The sequence below is a fragment of the Pteropus alecto genome, unplaced genomic scaffold (genome assembly GCF_000325575.1).
Source record: "Pteropus alecto unplaced genomic scaffold, ASM32557v1 scaffold311, whole genome shotgun sequence".
NCBI lineage: Eukaryota > Metazoa > Chordata > Mammalia > Chiroptera > Pteropodidae > Pteropus > Pteropus alecto.
The window spans coordinates 601,842-622,511 of NW_006431916.1; the positions used below are offsets into that span (position 1 = coordinate 601,842).

Here is a 20,670-nt window from a genome sequence, read left to right on the forward strand (position 1 = left end):
CAGAATACAGCCACTGTAGAGTCAGACCCATCTCCTGAAGCAGAAAGACATTGCATTCACTATCAGATGTTCTTCTAAGAATGTTATTCTATATACCTTTCTAATGTAGGTGTAGCAACTGAGATTCTGATAAAAGGGGGTGACTCACAGGTAAGCACAAGACTCAGAGAAAGCTAGACTTAAGCACCTTGTACAGGAAGTTCCAAGCTCTATAAACTACAGCAATACACTCATATTTAAGCCCAACAAATACCACAATTATTCTTACTCTCATAAGAAAACCATCCTTGTCAAGAAATTTAACAACCTACTTAGTCAAAGTATAAAATCCTGGTAGTATATTGTTTCCAGTTCAATTTCTCTATAGGAGAACACAAAGCATTTCGGTTCAACGAACTTCAGAATCTGGTTATTACCATCTGTTAAATCCCATTTTCTGATCAGTTAGTCTCAAATTTTAAGAAAACCATAATAATTAAGATTTGGTTATTAGTTGGAAACCATTTCTGATTTTATTAAATGTTTGTATACTAGATACACAGGATCACCACTAAATAAGATTATAACTCCTAGCCATGTTCACTCTCCATCCATGTCATCTCCAAAAGGCACATGAGGCCAAACTCATAGGTTCAAAGTCAGTGGTTAGGACCTTTATAGTCTCTGAGTCCCACCTCTTCATGGGGTTGCTTGGAATATATGAACAAAAGCAAACAGTTCAGTTCTGAAATACTTGCTGTGGTTTATACAGCTCTATAACCCATAACCTCCCAACTTCCCGGATTTCAAATGAGTTACAGATTCCAAGCAAAAGTATACCTCAGTTCACTTTAAAATGTACTTTGGTTACCAACTATGCCCCTCCCCAGGAACAACTAAACATCATTCTTCAAACTGCTTAATACTTCAGCAATTAAGAACCTGATTTTATTTAGTGCTCACCTTTATGTCTGCTCTGAATTGGTTCATATCCCTCACAAATGAAAATATCTCATCATTATACATCTCATAGTTCAGGTTTAATTCAGCCTCATGGGTAAGTTTAATGATGAGCTGACCAGCCACTTCTGCTGCCGCACGTGCCATTTTGTCCAACTGAGGAATTTCCCGATACAGTACCTGATAGGTATCCATGCTAGTACCTAAATAAGGATAATCTTTGTCCTGGAAAACAAAGCCAGGTTACTGTACTCAGGTGGGTACAAGAGTAGAAGCCTCACATTAGTTTCACTATCAAGCTAATAATAGTAACCGCAATTCTTCCCTTGCTTCTAATTAATATATTCCTATTCCCAGTTTTATCTCTTATCCACTATACTTTAAGAAGACACCACTTTTGCTACTTTCTTCTAGGTTCTATATAATCCCTGGTCTATCACATCAGATACCCTGAATAGATTTCAGCCTTGTTCTTTTCTCTCTGAAAAGTTTAATGAGGAAGGAGAACATGCATGAAATGTACTTTCAATATAAAGTGTTACTCTTAGACTAACATTTACCTTCTTCTAAATCATGCAGCACTTGACCCAGTCAGACATTACCTTCCTAACAAAAATGTCTGGTGCGTTAACAAGAACCCTCTACCTTCATTAGACACCTTTAGTTGTCTATTGACTATTTCTTCAGCTCTACTTCCTACCACTGTCCATTGCAGCAATCTCACTGACAATCCTTTGGTTTGACCTCAATTCTTTCACTTTCAGACTGTACATTTTTGTATTATCTGTACCTCTGAACCAGAACTGCTAGGTTTTTGCCATCTAAGAAGTCATTAAGAAGTTTTTAAAAATCATGACTTTCGAAGGTCAACAGACATCATCATTTCCTCAACCATAGGACATGACAAGCAGTTCTTCTTAATGTTCTAGAGATCATGACCAGCTATTCCAATATAACAACTCATACTGCTGCTCTAGCAGGTTGAGGGAATTCTAGCAATGTTGATCACCAAATCCAGATCTTTCATCACTCCCTCACTTCATACTTTTCCCTTCCTAGTCCCAAGCTAAAACACCCAGTGATAAGAAGTCTAGTAAGGACCTGGCCTCTATTGGATCAAAAATGTGATGCCACAGTTAACAGTTTCCACCCTGACCTCGTATGCTATTTCTAGGATCTCTTCAACCCCTGGAGGAGCCCACTATAGAGCTGGTTTTCCAACTCTAGCACTTTAACACCAAAGTCTTCATCATTCTGTTCACTCTGCCTAACTTTCAGTGCCTTTTAATGGTATACCAAGCCAATCTTGTTTTTCAACTTGGTCAGTTCAAAGTTCTGTCTCATAACAATCTCACATCTGTTTGGGTTTTTGTGCTTTTACTGATAATCCTTGCTTTAAGAGACTAACATCTCTGGACAAACACCTAGGACAGTATTTCAACAGGTATCAAGAACAGCACTGTCCAGCAGAACTGTCTGTTTGATGGAAGTACTTTATATTTACACTGTCCAGTAGGTAACCTTGTTATTAAAACTCATACTTAATTCAAGTTTTAGCAAATAAAATCAAACGCAAATTAAGCTAACTGATAACAATTCTATGTTAAGATGCATAAGGTAGCATGCAGTAACTGAATGTATGTAATTTCTTAAAACATTTTAAACACTGTAGAAGCTTGGTCTCAAAATTGATGAAAGAAGATTTAAGATTTAACGCTTTAGAATTCCTCAGACTTACCTCACAAAAACAGAAAGAAACTGCTGGGATTCCAGAATATGCAAGGAAAGGGAAAGCAGCATTATCAAAAGAAAGTTTCTCACTGCAAGGAAAGCAAGAATGTGTATTTTAGAAAGTTTTCTAAAGAACAGACTTTGCAACCATACGATGCTACCCCTAACCCCAAAAAAGTCTTAAATCAAATCTTTCTAGGTATAGGTAAACTCACTTCAAGGTTACATTTACCTAACACAGTAGGGTCCTACTAGGTGATTCTGCTTTTCTATTAACTGTTCATTCATTTTTCTCAACTTACACTTTGCTGATCCAGTTGCTGTCCTGATACAGAGACAGCCCAGTAACAGGATGCTTCACCTATAAAATAAGAAATTAATTTATCATCTAAAATGAACCTTTCTGAAATGTTTCTCTCTATAAAAATTGATAAAAATTAAATTTTTATTATGCTTTCTTGAAAAAAATTTAAGACAATTAAAATAATCTCAAATATCTGAAGTTATTCCTACTAGGTTTGTGCTGTTAGTTCCCCTAGCTAAGGTGAGAAAAAAATGTCCTACTCAACATTTTAAAGGTGGTTTAACCACAATTTTAAAAACCCTCTTTAGCCTTCATGATATGCCTACCTCATTTCTGGTTTCTTCCTTCTAGCACATTTTATACTACTGCCTTGTTGGAGACCCTACATTAATCCTTAGTTTCCCATAGGATCAAAAGTAAGTTCTTCAACCCTGGTTTCCTTACAGCTTTAATCATTCCATTATATAGCCTCTAATTGCATTAAGCAAAACTTGTTCCTTGCTCATTCAAAACTATGGTCGTTCACATGGCTGTCTTTATTCAATGCACATTTCATCTGTCCTTATTTAAGTCTTAGGCACATGAACTTAGTGCAAGTTCATTTACACCTTCCTTAACATCCTGACTCTATAGACAACCCCCTGTGGGTGCCTGCAGTACAGCTTAGGCCTCATGGAATTCTGCTATGTATTCCTAAATAGACTATATATTGTTTGAGATTAGAGCCCTTCACATAACACTTCCCTCATCTCGCATGGTTCAATAGGCTGGGAGAAAATATGCCAAGAGCATGACTTAAATAATGCTGCTATAAAATTTATTCTAAATTCCTGTTATTGGTTACTTATAATAGTTTAAAATATCAATCTGGATATTTTCACCTTATGTAAATTAGACAAAAAATTAAGTTATACATTTTCATAATTAGGTATATACTCACATTTTGCATCACTTTCTCAAGAAGTGAATACAACAGTGGGCTGGCAGAAACCTTGAACTTGCTGGTACCTGAAAAGAAGATTATTTTAATATTACCCCTTCTCCAGTTAAGCAATTTTTCACACTGCTACTTCTACAACTGAATTGATCTAGGAAGACAACCTAGATCAGTGGCATAAGAAACAACTATCCTCTTAGGAGTCAAAGTTCTTTAGTGACTGCTAACCTTAATTTGATTCAACCAAACCTCATACTTCTTGCATACTTTAATGTTAATGATTTGTTTTATGGTGCCTTTTTGGTTCATTCATGTTAAAGCAGTCATCTGCTAGCTATGGTAAGCCTGATATACATTTTGCTGCATAGGTAAAATGGCAATAATGACAAATCTAATAAAAGATTTCATTTAATTGTAACTCCTTTTTTCTTCCCAATGGAGACATTTCGCTATTCTCAGTGCATCCGGCAGCTATATCCGCACTTTTAAAAACATCCAAACTCTTTTAAAAGTTTAATCATCTGGCATTTCTATCTTATGCCACAATCTAGAAAGATGTGAATTTGTCTCTAGAAGTACCATTCAACATGATATGGTTTAGTTCTTTCTGGTCTAAAACATAGTCCAGACTAGTGGCTCTCAAACTTTAGTGCATCTAAATCACACGGAATGCTTGTTAAAACACAGTTTGCTGGACCTGTGCTCCAATTTGACCCAAAAGTCTGGGACAAGGCCTGAAACCTGTCCATTCTATAACTTAATGGACTGTGAAGAGACAGCTAAGTGAATCTTTTGATCTGGGTTTGGCCAATGTAAATTGTAAAAAACAAGTGATGTTTTAGAAAGCTTCTTCTGATGTTCTATAAGTAATTTACCTGAATTCATAGATAGTTAATGAAAGAAATACTTACCAAGAATAGCATTATCCAGATTAATGTAAGTGAAAGCCTTTGAATGCAAGGAGGAAAGGTACCCCTAGAAGAGAAAGGGACATATTAATGTACTAATCTGCATTAATCTAATTATCATATAGAATAGCTGTTACTAGGGGTTTCTTTTTAAATTTGGTTTCTACTGAGACTAAATATACAAAGGCAAAAAATGATATAATCCAATCTAAGAGAGCATGGTTTCTGGAGGACAAAAGCCAATATAAGTTTGGGTCCCATTCTGGGTATAGATGATACCTCTAGCCATTCAGTGGCACCAACAGCTCCAAAATCTCCAGCACTCCAGCTGGCAAAGACAATGCTTCTGCTGGGTTTAAATCCATCTAAAAAGACAACAAAATAGTTTTATCTTGGGAAAAGTTATAGGTAGACAGTTGACTTAAGAGAAAATCAGAAACTTCCAATTCAAGGCAATAGATTCAGAAATAGTTCTTTTCCTTTTGAGGCCCCGGGTAGAAACAAAAAAAGGAGCAGGAATTTAAAAAGTAATCTATATGATCACACCCTAAGGAAATAAGTGTCAAATAATCATTTTGCACACATCAAATTAATATAATATTGTATGTCAACTATACTTATTAGAAACCAGCTTACTGGAAGTCACTTTTTTCAACTCCATTTTTTGGGTCTGTTAACTTCTGGACCAAGAGGTACTTGAAATCAAAGTGTACCTTCTTGTAGAACAATTTGCTTAGAAGTAAGTCACTTAAAACACTAGATTACTTTAAAAACAATTGTTATTAAATAGAATAAAAATTCATAAGTTTAAGTTTTAAGAAAGAGTTTTCAGAGAATTGAAAACTAGTGACAGCTCCTTTGGGGGCTATATGTGCCTCCATCCCTCTACTTTTCTGGAGTATGTATTTTTCTGCATCAATGTACTTTTCTATAAAGTTAAACACTGTGACCTACTCTATGAACCAAAGATTTAAGAATGTGATGCGGGTTTGCATGTGTGTATGTGGGTGTAGAGAAGTGGTACATACCATGGGAGAAAGGCTGGAAAGTAAGCCTTTATATATTTCTGATATATAAATATATTCTATATCATATTTATAAATATATCAAATTATACATTATAATTTTATAACAAAACTATAGAACTCAGCACAGAGGTATACCACTACTTACTTTGAAATAGATTGCTTAGGGACCATGTTAGATATGCCATATCATTCTGAGTAGGTCAAACTAAGAATTAGGGCCCAATATAACACTTTCCAGTGTTTCAAAAGAAATTGATGATTCCCAATGCAATGAAGACACTGCATGGAAAGCTGTTTCAAAGTTAAAGGTAGTGATATAGTATACAGCATAGGGAATATAGTCAATATTGTAATAATTTTCTATGGTGACAGATGGTTATTAGGCTTATCATGGTAATCATTCCGTAAGGTATATAAATGTCAAATCACCATGTTGTACAACTGAAACTAATATAATTTTGTATATCAACTACACTTCAATAAAAAAAAAGTCGAAGGCAGATATAACAAAGGACAACCTGCTTTGTACTTAAGAACTCAGAGTCTAGCATGAGTAACATAGGCAAAAGTGAGCAAAGTATATTCTAACATTTAGAACTAAATGTAGCACATAGCTGAATATTCAAGTTCCCAAAGTTTGCACTCTTTACCTTTTAAGACCATATCGGAGAATATCTGGGCAAGTTCCAATAGGAGAGCTGTTCCCACACTGGACTTTGCAGCTCCAGGACCCCAGGCATCCCTCTGAGCCCCTACTACAATATAGTGATCTTAAAAAATAAAAATAAAAATTGTACAATCAGCTCTTAAACTGTTTTCTAATATCAAAGTTTAGAAAAAGCACCTTAGTAGAAGGGTAAAAATGTAGTATATGTATTAAGGATAAGAAAGCCTTACTTCAGATCTGACTTAGTTAGGACTTTGGGGATCAAAAATTCACATGACAATATAATAAGCAACTGAAGTCCAAAGGCTTTCTGTACTACATTATATGACTATTTGACTGCATTTAGATAGATTTTACCCATTCCAGGAATCAGCAAACTACATATTCATTATGGCTGTTTTTCATGCTACAAGGCCAGAATTAAATAATTGCAACAGAGATTGTATGGCCCATAAACTGCCCTCTTAAGTAGAAATTTGCTTACTGCTGGCCTACTCAATAATTTAAAGCGATTTTCTAGTCACAATGGTCAGTTTTTGACAAGGTACTTTCCTAGAGTCTTATTACCTCCCAATGAAACTGACACATAAACAGTTCTCTTTAGGACAGACAAGATTTAGCATTTCATGAAACCAAGCCAAGCCAGCCTTCCTGCACTCCCTCTTCTAGCCACATCCTTAAGATGAGCAAGGAAAACAGAAATATAGAAATAGATAACAAATGCAGGGTCTTTACCTGGTTCTTCAAAGCCTTTAATAACACCAAAGACATTTAAAATTCTTATCTCTTTCAGTTCATTGGTCACAGTGAGCTTCACATTATTGTTCTGTGAAGTTACCAGTCTACATGAAGAATCTGTTTTCCAAGTAGAAGGACAGTCTTCTTCCATATTTCTAGAAGTAGAAAACAGATCAGTATTCTGAGTTGTTACCTTCTCCAAGTTTACCAAATCAGTCCTCCTTAAAGTCCACTAAAATTCTAGGTTGAAAGAACATAAAGAGAACACACAAAATTTATTCCCTAGTGGCTATCCATTTGTATCTTATTCTGATCCGTAGGCAGCCATTTATTTGAAAACCATGAGTTACTTTCTCATTTAACCAATGTTTTAAAAGAATTTCTCTACCTTCCTCTTCTGATGAGTGCCTTTCTGCCAGAAATATAGCTATTGTTTAATTCGAAATAGATACCAAGACGAATTCAGAACAAAGTTCTTATATAAAAGTCTATTAATATATTCTCATGTTTCCTAACTCCACTACAGAGATAGTATACAGGCTTATCTCAAGTTATAAAAGAATAGTCATGCTGCTGGTAGTTAGATATCATCCCCTAATTCCTCAAATATCATTCAAACAGGAACTGCTCTAAAGTGGCTTACGTAAATACTGTTGACCCTTGCAACATGGGCTTGAACTACACGGGTCCACGTATACACAGATTTCTAAAATAAATGTGTACATTAATGTAGATGTTTTTACTATAGCTTTATTGTATGACTATAGTATACTCTATATAATACATATGCATATAACATACAAAGTATGTTAACTGATGGTTTACATTATTGGTAAGGCTTCTGGTCAACAGTAGGCTATGTAGTTAAGTGTTTGAGGAGTCAAAAGTTATACATGGATTTTCAACTGTGCAAAGGGGTTGGCACTTCTAACTCCTGCATTGTTCAAGAATCAACTGTATGTCAAAACATTATTACCCACCACTACATAATGGTAAGGGGGGCTGGCTTCACAGGATAGGTGGTGGAAAGAATAACCTGATTCTAAGTTTGGTATGAGTCAATGAGAATGGCCTTTTACAAATGCCTCTTAGACCTAAGACAGCATTATTAAGAGTCACACAGTATTTTACAAAGTCCTTACATATAGATGCTCTTCATTTGAGACCTGGTAGCACCGTATTAGGTAGAATATATTTTAGTTATCCAATTAAGTCAAAGAAGCATGATCAGTGGCATTAGAGTAACTTGCTCTATGTCACACAGCAATAAATGCTCACATACGTATCTGAAACTAGATCTACATCCTGTACCTACACCAGGTGGGAAACATGTCCAGATCAAGATAAAAATTAATGATATACACTCTAATCACACAGGATTGTTTTTGGGACACTAATACACTAAGGGTATCCAGAAGGACTAATCATGACTATAAAGCATCTGGAAACTATAATGAGAATTGAGGATATTCAATCTATAGATAAAAAAACTTGAATCGTTCTACTGCTAAACAGAAAATCCAGAACTAATGGATGTTACAAGGAATAAAATTTTAGCTCAACATGAATTCTAACAGATTTACTCCAATAACTGAATGGGTTGCCACAGGCAACAGAGTGGTTTATCATAGGAAGTATTCAAGCAGATGCCACACCAGGTATATTACACAAGGAAATCACTAGGTGAACTGAACTAGGTGACTCCTTGAGTTTATAAATCTAATGTCTATTATTAATATCGCTTTATGGAGGAAGTTTCATTAACAACTATCCATCCCCAAAATGTTCCAAATGTGGAAAATTATAGCCAATTGTTTTAAGACTTTTTCAAATCAACGCAAACAGATCATTCCTCCCAAAACATAAAACCTCACCCTGCAAGACAGTTTTCAAATAACTTACTGAAACAGCTTTTCTGCACAGGCTCTGGAAATTGTTTGGACAGGTATATTAGGCAATCCTGATGATTGAGATGGTGGAAACTGAGTGTGATTGAAGGAAGGGAATCCAGGTGTATAAGGGTCACCTGTACCCAGATGAGCCTAATAAAACAAAAGAGTAATTAGCTCTACTAGGTACCTATTCAAGTTTCCCTAAAATATTCAGATTCAGTATGAGGCTATAGCCAAAGCTTAGTTCAACATCTTAAAGTCTGAGTGGCTCTACAATATGATTCTTGTTTTTATATGACATATAACAAATCCTCAGTTCAAGGCACTACGGTAGTCCCTCCTTAACCTTGGGGAGTATGTTCCAAGAACCTCAATGGATGTCTGAAACTGCAGATAGTACCAAACTCTATATATACTATGCTTTTCCTATACATACATATACTTTATGGCTTCCTCTTTGGCATATCAGAATTGCCAACATCGCTACTCTTACGGTTCGGGGCCATCATTAAGTGAAATAAGGCTTACTTGAATGTAAGCACTGTGACACCACGATAGTTGATCCCGTATATGAGATGGCTATTAGGTGACCAATGGGTGGGTAGTGTATTCAACGTTGATATACTGACAAAGGGATGATTCACATCCCAGGCTAGACGGTATGGAATGACTCAAGATTTCATCATGCTACTCAGGGCAGTACACAATTTAAAACATGAATTATTTATTTCTGGAATTTTCCATTTAATATTTTCAGACCAGTTGGTCGCAGACAACTGAAAGCAAAATTGCGGATAAGCGGGAAACTACTATACTGATAGACTGCTTTCGGCAATAAGTAATAATGAAGTCTCAAAGTCATGTAAGCTATCTTTTTCTCTTCCTGCTAAAACTCTCCCAGAAAAAAAAGAGTATTTAAAGAAGGCATAGTTCTATTTCTACTAATGTATATGAAATCTAGCAATAATTTGGAGAACCCCCAAACTCATTTACTCAAGAAATAAGAACTCACATGTCCAAAGACTGGAACCTCTGCATCAACAATGGGAAATTTAGCACGGTCCATGTAAATCAAGACACCAATTGCATTAAAACTTTCAGCATTTTTAACCTAAAGAAAAACATATAAAGCTCAGAAAATGAAGATCTAACCATATAAAATTAGAAGGATATATACTGAACTTTATGCTAAAGGACAAAAGGTTAGAGAGGACTACACTGATACTCAAATGTTTTAAATAGCTTTTATGTTTAGAAAAAATATATGCCTTAAAACTCATTAAGGAGAGTTTGAAAGATGAGAAATAATAAAAACCCACCCAAGACAAACACTATCTTTTGCTATGTTCCACTCTAGTCCCTTGTCTAGGTTTGACTTTTAACTTCCCTTTTTATAAAACAGTTATAACTGTATTCTATATATATATAAAACTTGGTTACATAGACAATTTAAACGACTTTCACTTAAGCATTTTTGATTAGCTCATTTTCACTAAAAGACAATGGCTGCAAAATACTCCAAGTAGCTATGTCATAGTTTTGAAGTATCCTGTAACTTTAGAAAATGGAAACTTACTTGATTTTTTGAGCACTTTAATAAATAAAATTATATTATCAGGTTTGAGGGTTTAAGACTGCTGGTTTTCAGAATGTAAGAAAATGAACAATGCCATTTAACTTAAGAATGATATGATACCAATGTATTTGATAACTCATACTCACCTTTTCAGCAAAAGTGATTTTCCCTGCTCTAACGATCACTAAAGATCCATTCACAGGAGAGGTTAAATCCTCAAAGTCTTTTTTAGTGCCAAAATTAGCATGGATCAGTTTACCCTAGAATAAAGACATTAGATTGAATGAGCATCATGGTATTAGAACAGCTGCAGAGTCTGAGATGGAACAGTTTTACAGATTAAACCCAAGAGAGGGTAAAAACAGGCCAAGGCCTAGAAAGGATATATGAGAGTTCAAAGTCAAAAGTGGCCAGGGTTATTAGGAGTGAAGTCAAGATTTCTGGCCTATATTCATGTCTTTCATTATCCCATGCTGTCTTTAATCTACATTGATCTATTTACATTAGTAATTTACATTGCTTCGATAATCTTGAGGGAAGAGAAAAGATAACAGGATATGTTAAACAAGAGACATACACCAATATAAATACTGTAAGGCCAGCCATGGCAGCACCGATTACATAATATTCCCAAACTTGAACCTCAGACAATTGAGAACATATATAGGAATAGGTCTCAATTGAAAGTTCTGATAATAAAGTTGTCCAAAAATTGTCTATTACAATAAAGTGACTTACACAGATCAACTTTCAGATGTTTATATAAGCTGTCATCATAATGTTCCTATACACTATTAGAGTTTAGATGTATAATTATAAACTGACATTAACAACCAAATATCTAAATATAGAAAGCATGAAGGAAAACTAAAACCCTCAATTCTTTTAACAGAATAATCTACACACCTACAAACTCCTGGCTTGTAGCTAGCCAGGGAAAGTGATAGAGCACAAGTAACCAAGACGACAATATAACTATAAAACTTCATCTCGCTCAGAAGATCCATGGGATAGACCCCTGACATACAAATATGTGGCTTTTAACCTGGAAAACCTAGACAGAACTATTCTATTTAGCTGTTTTTTAATTTCTGTAGTAATTTGGCCACATTTGCCTAAATTTTATAAGCTCAAACATTAAAGAATCAAGCTAAGGCTAGATTCCACCTAAGATGGTTATTGATATGTCCCCACATAAGCGGTAATCTAATATATGCATTCATTCAGCAAATACTACCATGTGTCAAACGCTGTCCAAGGCTCTGTGACATAGCAGTAGATGAAACAAACCCCTACCCCTTTGTGTAGCTTACATTCCAGTTGTGGAATCAAATGAATAATGTCAGGTGCCATAAGTACTACGAAGAAAAATAAAGCAGGATAAGGGGAAGTGATCAGAGAAAGGATATTTTTGATAAGATAATCTAGGAAGCCTTCCCTAAGGAGGTAATGTTAGAGAAGAGACTTACACAAAGTGAGGAAACAAGCCATGCTCATATATAGGGAAAGTGGTCCAGGCAAAAGGAAAGGAGAGTTTTATAAAGGCCTTGAGGTGAGCGTGTGCTTGAATTTGAGTGTTTGAGGAACAGTAGGGAGATTGGAGTGAGCAGTAAGATTACTTAGTACCTTGCCAAACAAGATGAGGACTTGGGGTTTTATTTTCACCATGGCATAGGAGGGTTGAAGACAAGTATATGACATGATCAGTTACATTTTACAAGCAAATTTACACGATCACTCCTAAGAACAGTAAAGACAATGAGTTTTTGAGCTATTCAACAGGGAAAAAAGTCATGTACTATTTTGCCTTACTTACAGTAACTGTTGTAGCCTTACTATATGCCACGTAACCCTCAGGATTCTCCACCAGATATACCATTTCACCGTTCGTACGCACTATGGTCACTGAGTTTCGAGTACTGTTAAAAAGATTAAGTTAAAATGAAGTTAAAACTACTATTGGACCAAAAACTTAAATGGCTTTAATACACTTAGCGTTTGGCTTGCATTCTTTGAAAATCTTTTGTTATATTTATCACACCTAAAAATAGCTACTTCTATAAGATAAGTTTACCATCTTTCAACATACCTGCCTTTGACCTGAATCTTAACAAAATGTTCATCGTGCCAGACTTTGCTGAGTTTACGTTTACGGAATTGATCTTCAAGGTAAAAAGCAAGGCTTTCATCTTTTTGAGATCCAGCTTCACGAGGGACAAAAGTATTTTCATTCAGACGCCTGGAGGAAAAAGTGTCACAGTGAAATGAACTAAAGTTTAATTCAAAATAAACATTAAACTCGAATATCAAGCAAATTGGTTATTTTTTTTAATTGAGGCAACACTGGTTAATAACATTACATAAGTTTCAGGTGTACACCATTATAATTTGATATCTGTATGCACTACAGTGTACTCATAACCAAAAGTCTAGTTTCTGACAAGCAAATTGTTTTAAAAGCTAACTCAATGCCACCCATCAGAGTTAACATAAATTAACTGTGACCTAAAACTTCTAGATTGACCAGATAGATACAAACATAGAAGAAAAAAAATTGCGTCCAATATCTGAAGAAATTTATGACTTCGAGCTTGTTAAAACCTCTTTATCAAATGTAAAGCACTCCACTCCTTCAAGAGCCCTGTCCCAATATATCTGCTTAGGGTAGTTTTAGGAAAATGAGCAGCTTCCAGGAGAGCTGTTGTAAGCAAAATGAGATAGTATTACTGTTGGTAAACTCAAACTTCAACTTTCACATACTGTGAAACACTGCGAATCCCCTGGAAGCAAAACTGCTTATTATTCTTATCTCCTATGGCTCTGTGTAAATATACAGAGCATATTAGTTATTGATCTTTTTTGGGGGGTCGGGGAGTAGACTATACTTTCACTTTATCCATAATGCCTGGTGTACAGTATACACAAGAGTATTCACTAGATGGAGTAAAAATGCCAAGATTTCTAATTTAAGACCAAAAGAACTATTATACCACTGAAACTATAGGAAGTTAGCAATAGGTAAAAGATGATTTTGTTCTCTATACAGAGTTAGATATGTGTCTAAGGAAGATCTTAAAAATCTAAGGATAGAAACCTTAAGGACACTTCTTAGGGTATGGATTAATGAATAAGAACCAGAAAGCAAAGAATACTGGAGACATAACAAGTTGGATAGACAAGTTAGTGCTGACCTAGAGGATGAAGAAGGCTACTGATGGCCCTGAGGAGAGCAGCAGAGCTCAGCATGACTTACAAGGGATTAAGATGAAACTTCAGAGAAGAAAATCTGACAGCAAGCAACAAGCTACAGAGAACCAGATGACAGAAAGATCAAGGACCTGTGAATTTTTTTCCAAAAAAGGAGTCTCCACAAAAGTACTAACTTTTTCCCCTATCAACGTAGTTTGAATTCTTTACTGACTCCTTATCTCTAACTAAACACAGGAAGTCTCCTCTACCCTAAAAAGCCTTTCCTCCAGACTATCACCTTTGTTTTGTTTCACTGCACCTAATAATACTCAGCATCTATTTAGGTATCGAGGTTGAACTTGTGAAGTAGCTCAAGATTACCTGATGGTGTTGCTGAAGTCTGCAGCATTCAGTTTTTCTGACAACATTGCTTTGAGGTCTGTCCAAAATAAGCGGGAAGGTACTTCAGGAAAGTACTCTTCTATTTCGGAAGATTCTGTTCCCTCTATCTTTGGAGGTTCTGTTTCCCTGCATTCACCTTTTGGTTCTACGCGTTTACAATAGCCCAAGTAGCCGACCATAAATCCTAAGGATAAAAAATTTCACAGCTGAATTCACAGAATTTCATTTATAATCTATTCCTATATTAATTGTTAATATTTTCAACTAAGTCTTGAAAATATTGATTTTAAACCCATTTTAAGCAGTTTGAAAGAAAATATACCAGTCTCTCAACTTACGTGGTATTTTTCATGCGAGTTTTTTAATACATAGTAAATATCCCCCCCACCCCGTTTATGTGGACTTTTAATATGTAGTTTCCATTTACGCAGTCTCCTTTTACATGGTTCTTTCTTTTTCATTTCCATTATTGGCAATTACTCTTTCTAAAAAATAGCTTAACTCACAATGTGCAAAGAACTAATACTTACACACAATTGTTAATTGGCAAACAAAAAAGCATAAGTGACTACTGATGTTTTTCGGGATTGCTTTTACAAATGTTTTGCTGTAGAAGCTGAAAATTATATGAAAGAAAAATGTCTTCCTTTTAAAATACTTTTACTTCTAGATAATGCGCCTGGTCATCCACAATTTAAAACATCCAAATAAAAAAGTTGTATATTTGCCACCAAATACGATTTCCTTGATCCAAGCTTTAGTCAAGGCATTATTTCCACCTTTAAGATTATAGAAATAGAGTTTTAATGATATTTGTAATAAACTTGAAGATAACGAATCACTTATGGTTACAGAAACCTAGAATAAATACACAATTTTAAGTTGTATTGAGAATATTGCTTATAGCTTTGAATGATATAAAGCTGTCAACTTTAGGTGCTTGCTGGAAAGCACTAAGGCCAGAAGTAGTTGTACCAGGGAATATGGTTCCAACAACTAAAGAGGGATTAACTGGCATTATTAATTTATTGAAGAAATTTCAAGAAGGCTCTGACAATATGCATGATATTGTCATTCAGACAATCCGCATAAATCAAGGGACGGGTGTAGTGCATATCAGTTTTATGTATTTTAAACCATTCAGTCTAATAAATTAGATAATAACTGTATTTTAAACAGTTACACCTGTTTATTACTGAATTACTAGTTGATCACAAATTAACTGATAATGAATTAAGTCACTTAAAATCTGAAGACCATCCTGCCAATGAATACGGCAGTCACCTGGAACCAGTTTCATTCACCACAGAAAATATTTACAAAGCTCTTCAACTGGCCAAAAAACTGGAAACTGCAATTCTAGATATTGATCCAAATATCCAATGAGCCTTAAAATTTCGAAAAGATTTTAAAAAACGTTACAGTGAATATTGAAGAACTTATGAAAACTTAGCAAAAGATGGGGTTAGAAAAAGAGCACCCAAAAACATAAACATAAATAATGAAACTGAAGTAGTACTTCCAAATATTTCGAGCGATGAAGACAGTGACTTTGTGCCAATTAAAAAGAGAAGGTCGTTTGCTTCCGATTATAGTAGACACTGACAGCGAATAAAATTTATTTTGATTCTTCTGAATTTTCATTAGCACTTTTTTTTGTGGAAATAGGTGAAATATTTTCGTGACTTATCTTGGCCTATTTCTTCAGTATTTTTTTTCCATCCTGGTGGACTCTTCTTATGTGGTTTTCTTCCATGTAAAATATGTGCGGAACAGATAATCCACATAAATCGAGGGACGGGTGAAGTGCATATCAGTTTTATGTATTTTAAACCATTCAATCTAATAAACTAGATAATAACTTTATTTTAAACAGTTACATCTTTTCAAAGCATAGGTACCTTCTCTTCCCAGAAGCCCACTTTGAATCTTTAAGCTAAACTTCTATAATACAAATATCCTGTGTATATTTCTTGTATAACATTTATACATTACACTGAAACGATTCATGTGTTTCTCTTCTCCCACCAGGCTAACCTCAAAAATAGGTATAGAATCTTAATCATCGTTTGCTGAGCTAAATTAACAAACTTCCTAAAGTTGGTGACAAGGAACATTTAAGTTTTGAAGGGCCACTCTTACCAATGAAGAAAAAGATGATTACAGCAATAGTCCCCCAGAAGGTAGATCTATTAAACCTTTTTGGTTTTGTGACACAGGCATGATTACCCCTCACGTTATTGTCAACATTTTCTTCTTCATCTACGGCTAGTTTCATCTCCACATGACTGTTATCGCCATCTACTTGCCGAGCCAGACTAAACCGGGTGTATGACAACGGTTCTCCACCAAACTGAGATTTTTAAAAAAGAGAAAGAAAAAGAAGGGAATAGGAACATTTACAAAAAGTTTGGTTAGGTATGATACTTGTTATTGGGCCATTACTATGACTTTCTATATATCCTTAAGGAAAAAGAAGTTCCCCTTTCAAACCAACATTCTTCCCCGTGCCCAGTTTGATTAACGGCAGGTAGGGGCTGGATCACGCTGGCCTTCTTCATCTCATTCACTCAGGGTTTGTTATTCATGTCTACTCGTATACATTTCGATCTGTGCTTTCTTTAGTTCATCTATCTACTTGGTGGTCCCCCTCACCACCACACCCCAAAAGCCCTGAAACTTCTTACAAGATTTTCCTTAATTAACTCTGCTCAAGACTAATATATTCTTTTGTGGGATCAGTTACATCTCACGACCTTGAAGTTACACTTCAAATGTAAATGAATACCTATGATAGCTTTGGGTATTATTTCATGCTTACTCGGTAGAAGTCATTCTTATATATTTCATATTCTTGCAAACTGGTGACAGAGAAATATAACTTAAAATATCTTACCAAGTTAGACAATGCTGATCTAGCTTGATCCATCATTCTGAGCTGCCACACAGAAAAGCCTAGTAATAAAATAGAGAATTATTATTATAAGAAAGATGCCATTGTATCAGATTAGTGAAGGCTTTTCATCACCACACTAGATTATTACATATTAAATTCACTTTTAAATGTTTTATCACCTTTCTAGAAAGGGTGTTTAATCAAGATATTTAGTTTACATGACAACTAAATATAGTGTAATCTTTGATTAGATCCTGAATTGAGGTGGGGTGGGTGTGGAGACAGCCTCAAGGACATTGTTGGGAGAAATAAGAAATTTGAATATAGATTATATACTGCATAACAGTCTTGTATCAATGTTAGATTTGGGGAGTGTGATAATGGTATTGTGTTTTTTGAGAACACCCTTGTTCTCAGGAAATTAGTGGTTAAGAATTCAAGGATGAAATATTGTGATGTCTGTAACTTACTTTCAAATAATTCAGTTTAAATAGGTATGTAAGAAATAAAGCAAATGTGTCAAACTGTTAACTGATGAATCTAGGTGAAGAGTACATGGATATACACATTACTATTATTTCATTTTTTCCTGTAGCTTTGTAGTTTTTCAAAATTAAAAATGTGGAGAAAACTAGTTAGAATATCATCCATAGTAAGTAGATTTAAGTAACTGAATTTGGTAGTCAAAGAAAAGTGGCAAATACAAGACAATAGACTGACATCTGGGGGAAAAAAAACCCACCTCAATCCAAAGTAGATTTAAGACAGGTCATGCTACGTAGACCAGTAACAAAGCATCTCCAAAGAGAAAAGGAGAGAAAAACCCAATCCTTCTGATTAAATGAACAGTTCTTACTTCTGATTAAATGATCTGATAGATAGATGCAAAAAGAATACACAAAAGACAGAGTATGCTGTCTTTTACAAAGAGGCCAATTACCTGAGAGATTAAGTGACTTGTTCAAGGCTGAAAACTGATAATCTAAAAATGAAGGTCAATGAGTTACTTACTGGGTTTGTAGAAACTATGTTCTTGTCTCCAGAAATACTGAGAAATTAATCTTAGCTTTTTTCAAAGCAAAATATATCTCTACAACCAACAAAGAGTACTATATTAAGTTAAAGTACAGGTATTAACTGAAATCTGAATTTTCTAATTAATTTGGTTTGAGCATATCTAGATGCTTAAAAGTGATATGCTGAGATGTATAAAATGGACATTTATTTCATACTATTTAAGGTCTTTCCTATATGACAAGTACACTTAAGAGTACATTTAACACCCACATGGCACAAAGCAAGCTGTGAGATATGCAGATTGTAAAACAAAAGACATTAATAAACTGGAATTAGAAAAGTCTATCATAACCCATTAACAAAAACATTTTTTAATCCTCAAGTTTTAAAGACCAGAACCAATAACCAATATAGATCATATTCTTAGAAACATAGCCTCTTGCCCCATCTGGTACAAAACGCTTATCACTATCACTGCACCTGAACTGTACAAACCCAATCACTGGAGCCAGAACTAGAAGGCCCCACCCTGAGCCAATTTTAATCACCCTTTTCTAGGAAAAAGCAGCTTACGAATTTAATTCTCATCTGAATCAGCCCCCACCAAAACCCTCCAAAACAGGAAAAAGTAGCAGCAATCTAATTCTCTGATATATCCAGCCAAGGTCGCTACAAGCACTGGGCAGAAGAAAAATGATAATCAAAAAGAATCAAGTCACAAAATTCATTTTCTTCCCCACTTTCCTCTCTATCACTTTAGTGAGCTGTCCACCAAAAACAGTGATACAATGGTCTTCTAACACACTACAATACAGTACGGCCTTTTGACCATATTACTAATTTCCTGAAGGTGCAAGCCGATTCCAATCCAAATAGCCTTTATTCAGCCTCTAGAGTCTAAGACAACAGCTTTCATAAAGAAGTCTTATTCCCATGGTCTCCCATCTTAAAGTGAGGAGAGCCTAGCAATCCGAATATTCTTAATGCGTTCCCAGAACCTGAGCTGTTCGGTCGGCCTCTCTTGTGAAAATTGAGAACCCCACACAAGGCCAAGAAGTAGCCTGAGGCAAGAAGATCAGGTTATACCAGAGAGTTCAAGTGTACAGCTTACAGAAACCCCCCATCTAAATGCCTAGGACACACTCTTATCCGAATCCAGGACAGATTTGTCCCTTTCAGCAGTAAGGCCTGGCGCGAGCCCCGAGGAAGCGAAGGGCTACGAGCTCAAGGTCACTCACGCACCCCGACAGCCATTCCCTGGGGACACTTCCTATACCAGCCACGTGCTTGCAGTAGAGCGAAATAAGGCAGCAGCAGCGTGGCTTGCCTCACGCTGGGCGGACACCTCGCTTCCGAGCCTGCGGCCTAGGGCTGTCCCACGAGGACCTGCATCTTTTAACGGCGACCTAGTGAGGACAGGGATCGGGGTAGGCTGAGAAGCCGGAAGCAGGGCGCAGAGCGACAGTTGGGAACCCCTCATCTCGCCGTGAGAGCCCTAACAGGGAAACCATTCGCTGCTCGGCGACCGAGACAAACAGGGAGCAGAAAGGACGAGAAGGGAATGGAGACTCCGCACCGTCGCTCCACACCGCGGCACCCGCATCCCGCTCCCATCGCCGCCGTGGCCCTTCCCCACCCGCACGCGGGCCGCGCTCCACCTTGCCGGTCCCACCCCGAGGCGCAGCAGCTTCTGCGGCTCCGCGAGGCTGCTGGACAGCACCTAGCAGGACCTCACTGAAGACCGCGCGGACCAGCCCTGCACGATGAGGGGGAGGGCAGGAGGGTCGATCGTGTCCTAGAAGCAGAATATCACTCACACGGGTGCTTCCCGGGTCCGCTGTTGCCAGAGCCTCCACCTCCGAAGCTGACTCCCCTTTGAAGAGAAGGCCGTCCGCGCCAGCTGTTTATAGTCTGGTGCCGCCTTCATTCGACCCCCCCACGGGCTTTGCGTCACTTCCTGCCTCACGTACACCTAAGGAGGCGAAGGGTGTGCACGCCCCCGGACTAGGGCCCGCCTCAAAAGCGAGGGGAGGGGCGGGGCGAGGGAAAAGGCGCCAAGACTGCAGGTGCGGGGCGGGGTAGAGGGGAACGAGTGGCTGGCACACAACTTTCCGCCTCGCTGCTCTTCGTTGGGGTGCGGTTCCCAACCCCCCAACCCCAAGCCCTCGGTCTAACCTTGACTGCAAGGTCAGGTGGCGCTAGCATGTACTCCTAAATGTTGGATTCTTTCACAGTAATAATTCCTTAAAGCGCATGTCCTTGATAGAATATTAGGTAGGCACTAAAGCTGTATGGTACATATGTATTTTGCAGTCTCAGATACTTAGGATAAGCAAAAAGGAAAAAGAATTAAAAGCAAAATGCAAATTTGTATTTAGGATATGGAAAAGCTGCACATGAACCAAAGCGGGCATAGTGCTCCTAATGTTTAATGCATCAGGGAATG

The 20,670-nt window shown here is 36.7% G+C and overlaps 1 protein-coding gene across 2 annotated transcripts in view; it reads right to left on the bottom strand.

Annotated features, from left to right (window-relative positions):
• Positions 1-20,189, bottom strand: part of TFRC (transferrin receptor) — a 23,859-nt gene extending 3,670 nt beyond the window's left edge. The window contains exons 1-18 of one of the 2 annotated variants that reach the window (XM_025041858.1): positions 20,042-20,189; positions 17,208-17,266; positions 16,454-16,664; positions 14,291-14,495; positions 12,810-12,959; positions 12,537-12,639; positions 10,867-10,980; positions 10,157-10,255; positions 9,155-9,294; positions 7,250-7,407; positions 6,498-6,617; positions 5,099-5,184; positions 4,823-4,886; positions 3,915-3,982; positions 2,973-3,031; positions 2,678-2,759; positions 943-1,164; positions 1-34 (exon numbers count right to left, since the gene is read on the bottom strand). The exon at positions 1-34 is cut by the window's left edge and continues 74 nt beyond it. In XM_025041858.1, coding sequence (XP_024897626.1) covers positions 1-34; positions 943-1,164; positions 2,678-2,759; positions 2,973-3,031; positions 3,915-3,982; positions 4,823-4,886; positions 5,099-5,184; positions 6,498-6,617; positions 7,250-7,407; positions 9,155-9,294; positions 10,157-10,255; positions 10,867-10,980; positions 12,537-12,639; positions 12,810-12,959; positions 14,291-14,495; positions 16,454-16,664; positions 17,208-17,243 — 1,951 coding nt within the window. In that variant the 5' untranslated portion in view covers positions 17,244-17,266; positions 20,042-20,189. Of the gene's footprint in view, positions 35-942; positions 1,165-2,677; positions 2,760-2,972; positions 3,032-3,914; positions 3,983-4,822; positions 4,887-5,098; positions 5,185-6,497; positions 6,618-7,249; positions 7,408-9,154; positions 9,295-10,156; positions 10,256-10,866; positions 10,981-12,536; positions 12,640-12,809; positions 12,960-14,290; positions 14,496-16,453; positions 16,665-17,207; positions 17,267-19,466; positions 19,601-20,041 lie in introns of those variants that run through there. The other variant, XM_025041859.1, reaches the window with a different exon arrangement.
• Between the last annotated feature and the right edge of the window lie 481 nt (positions 20,190-20,670).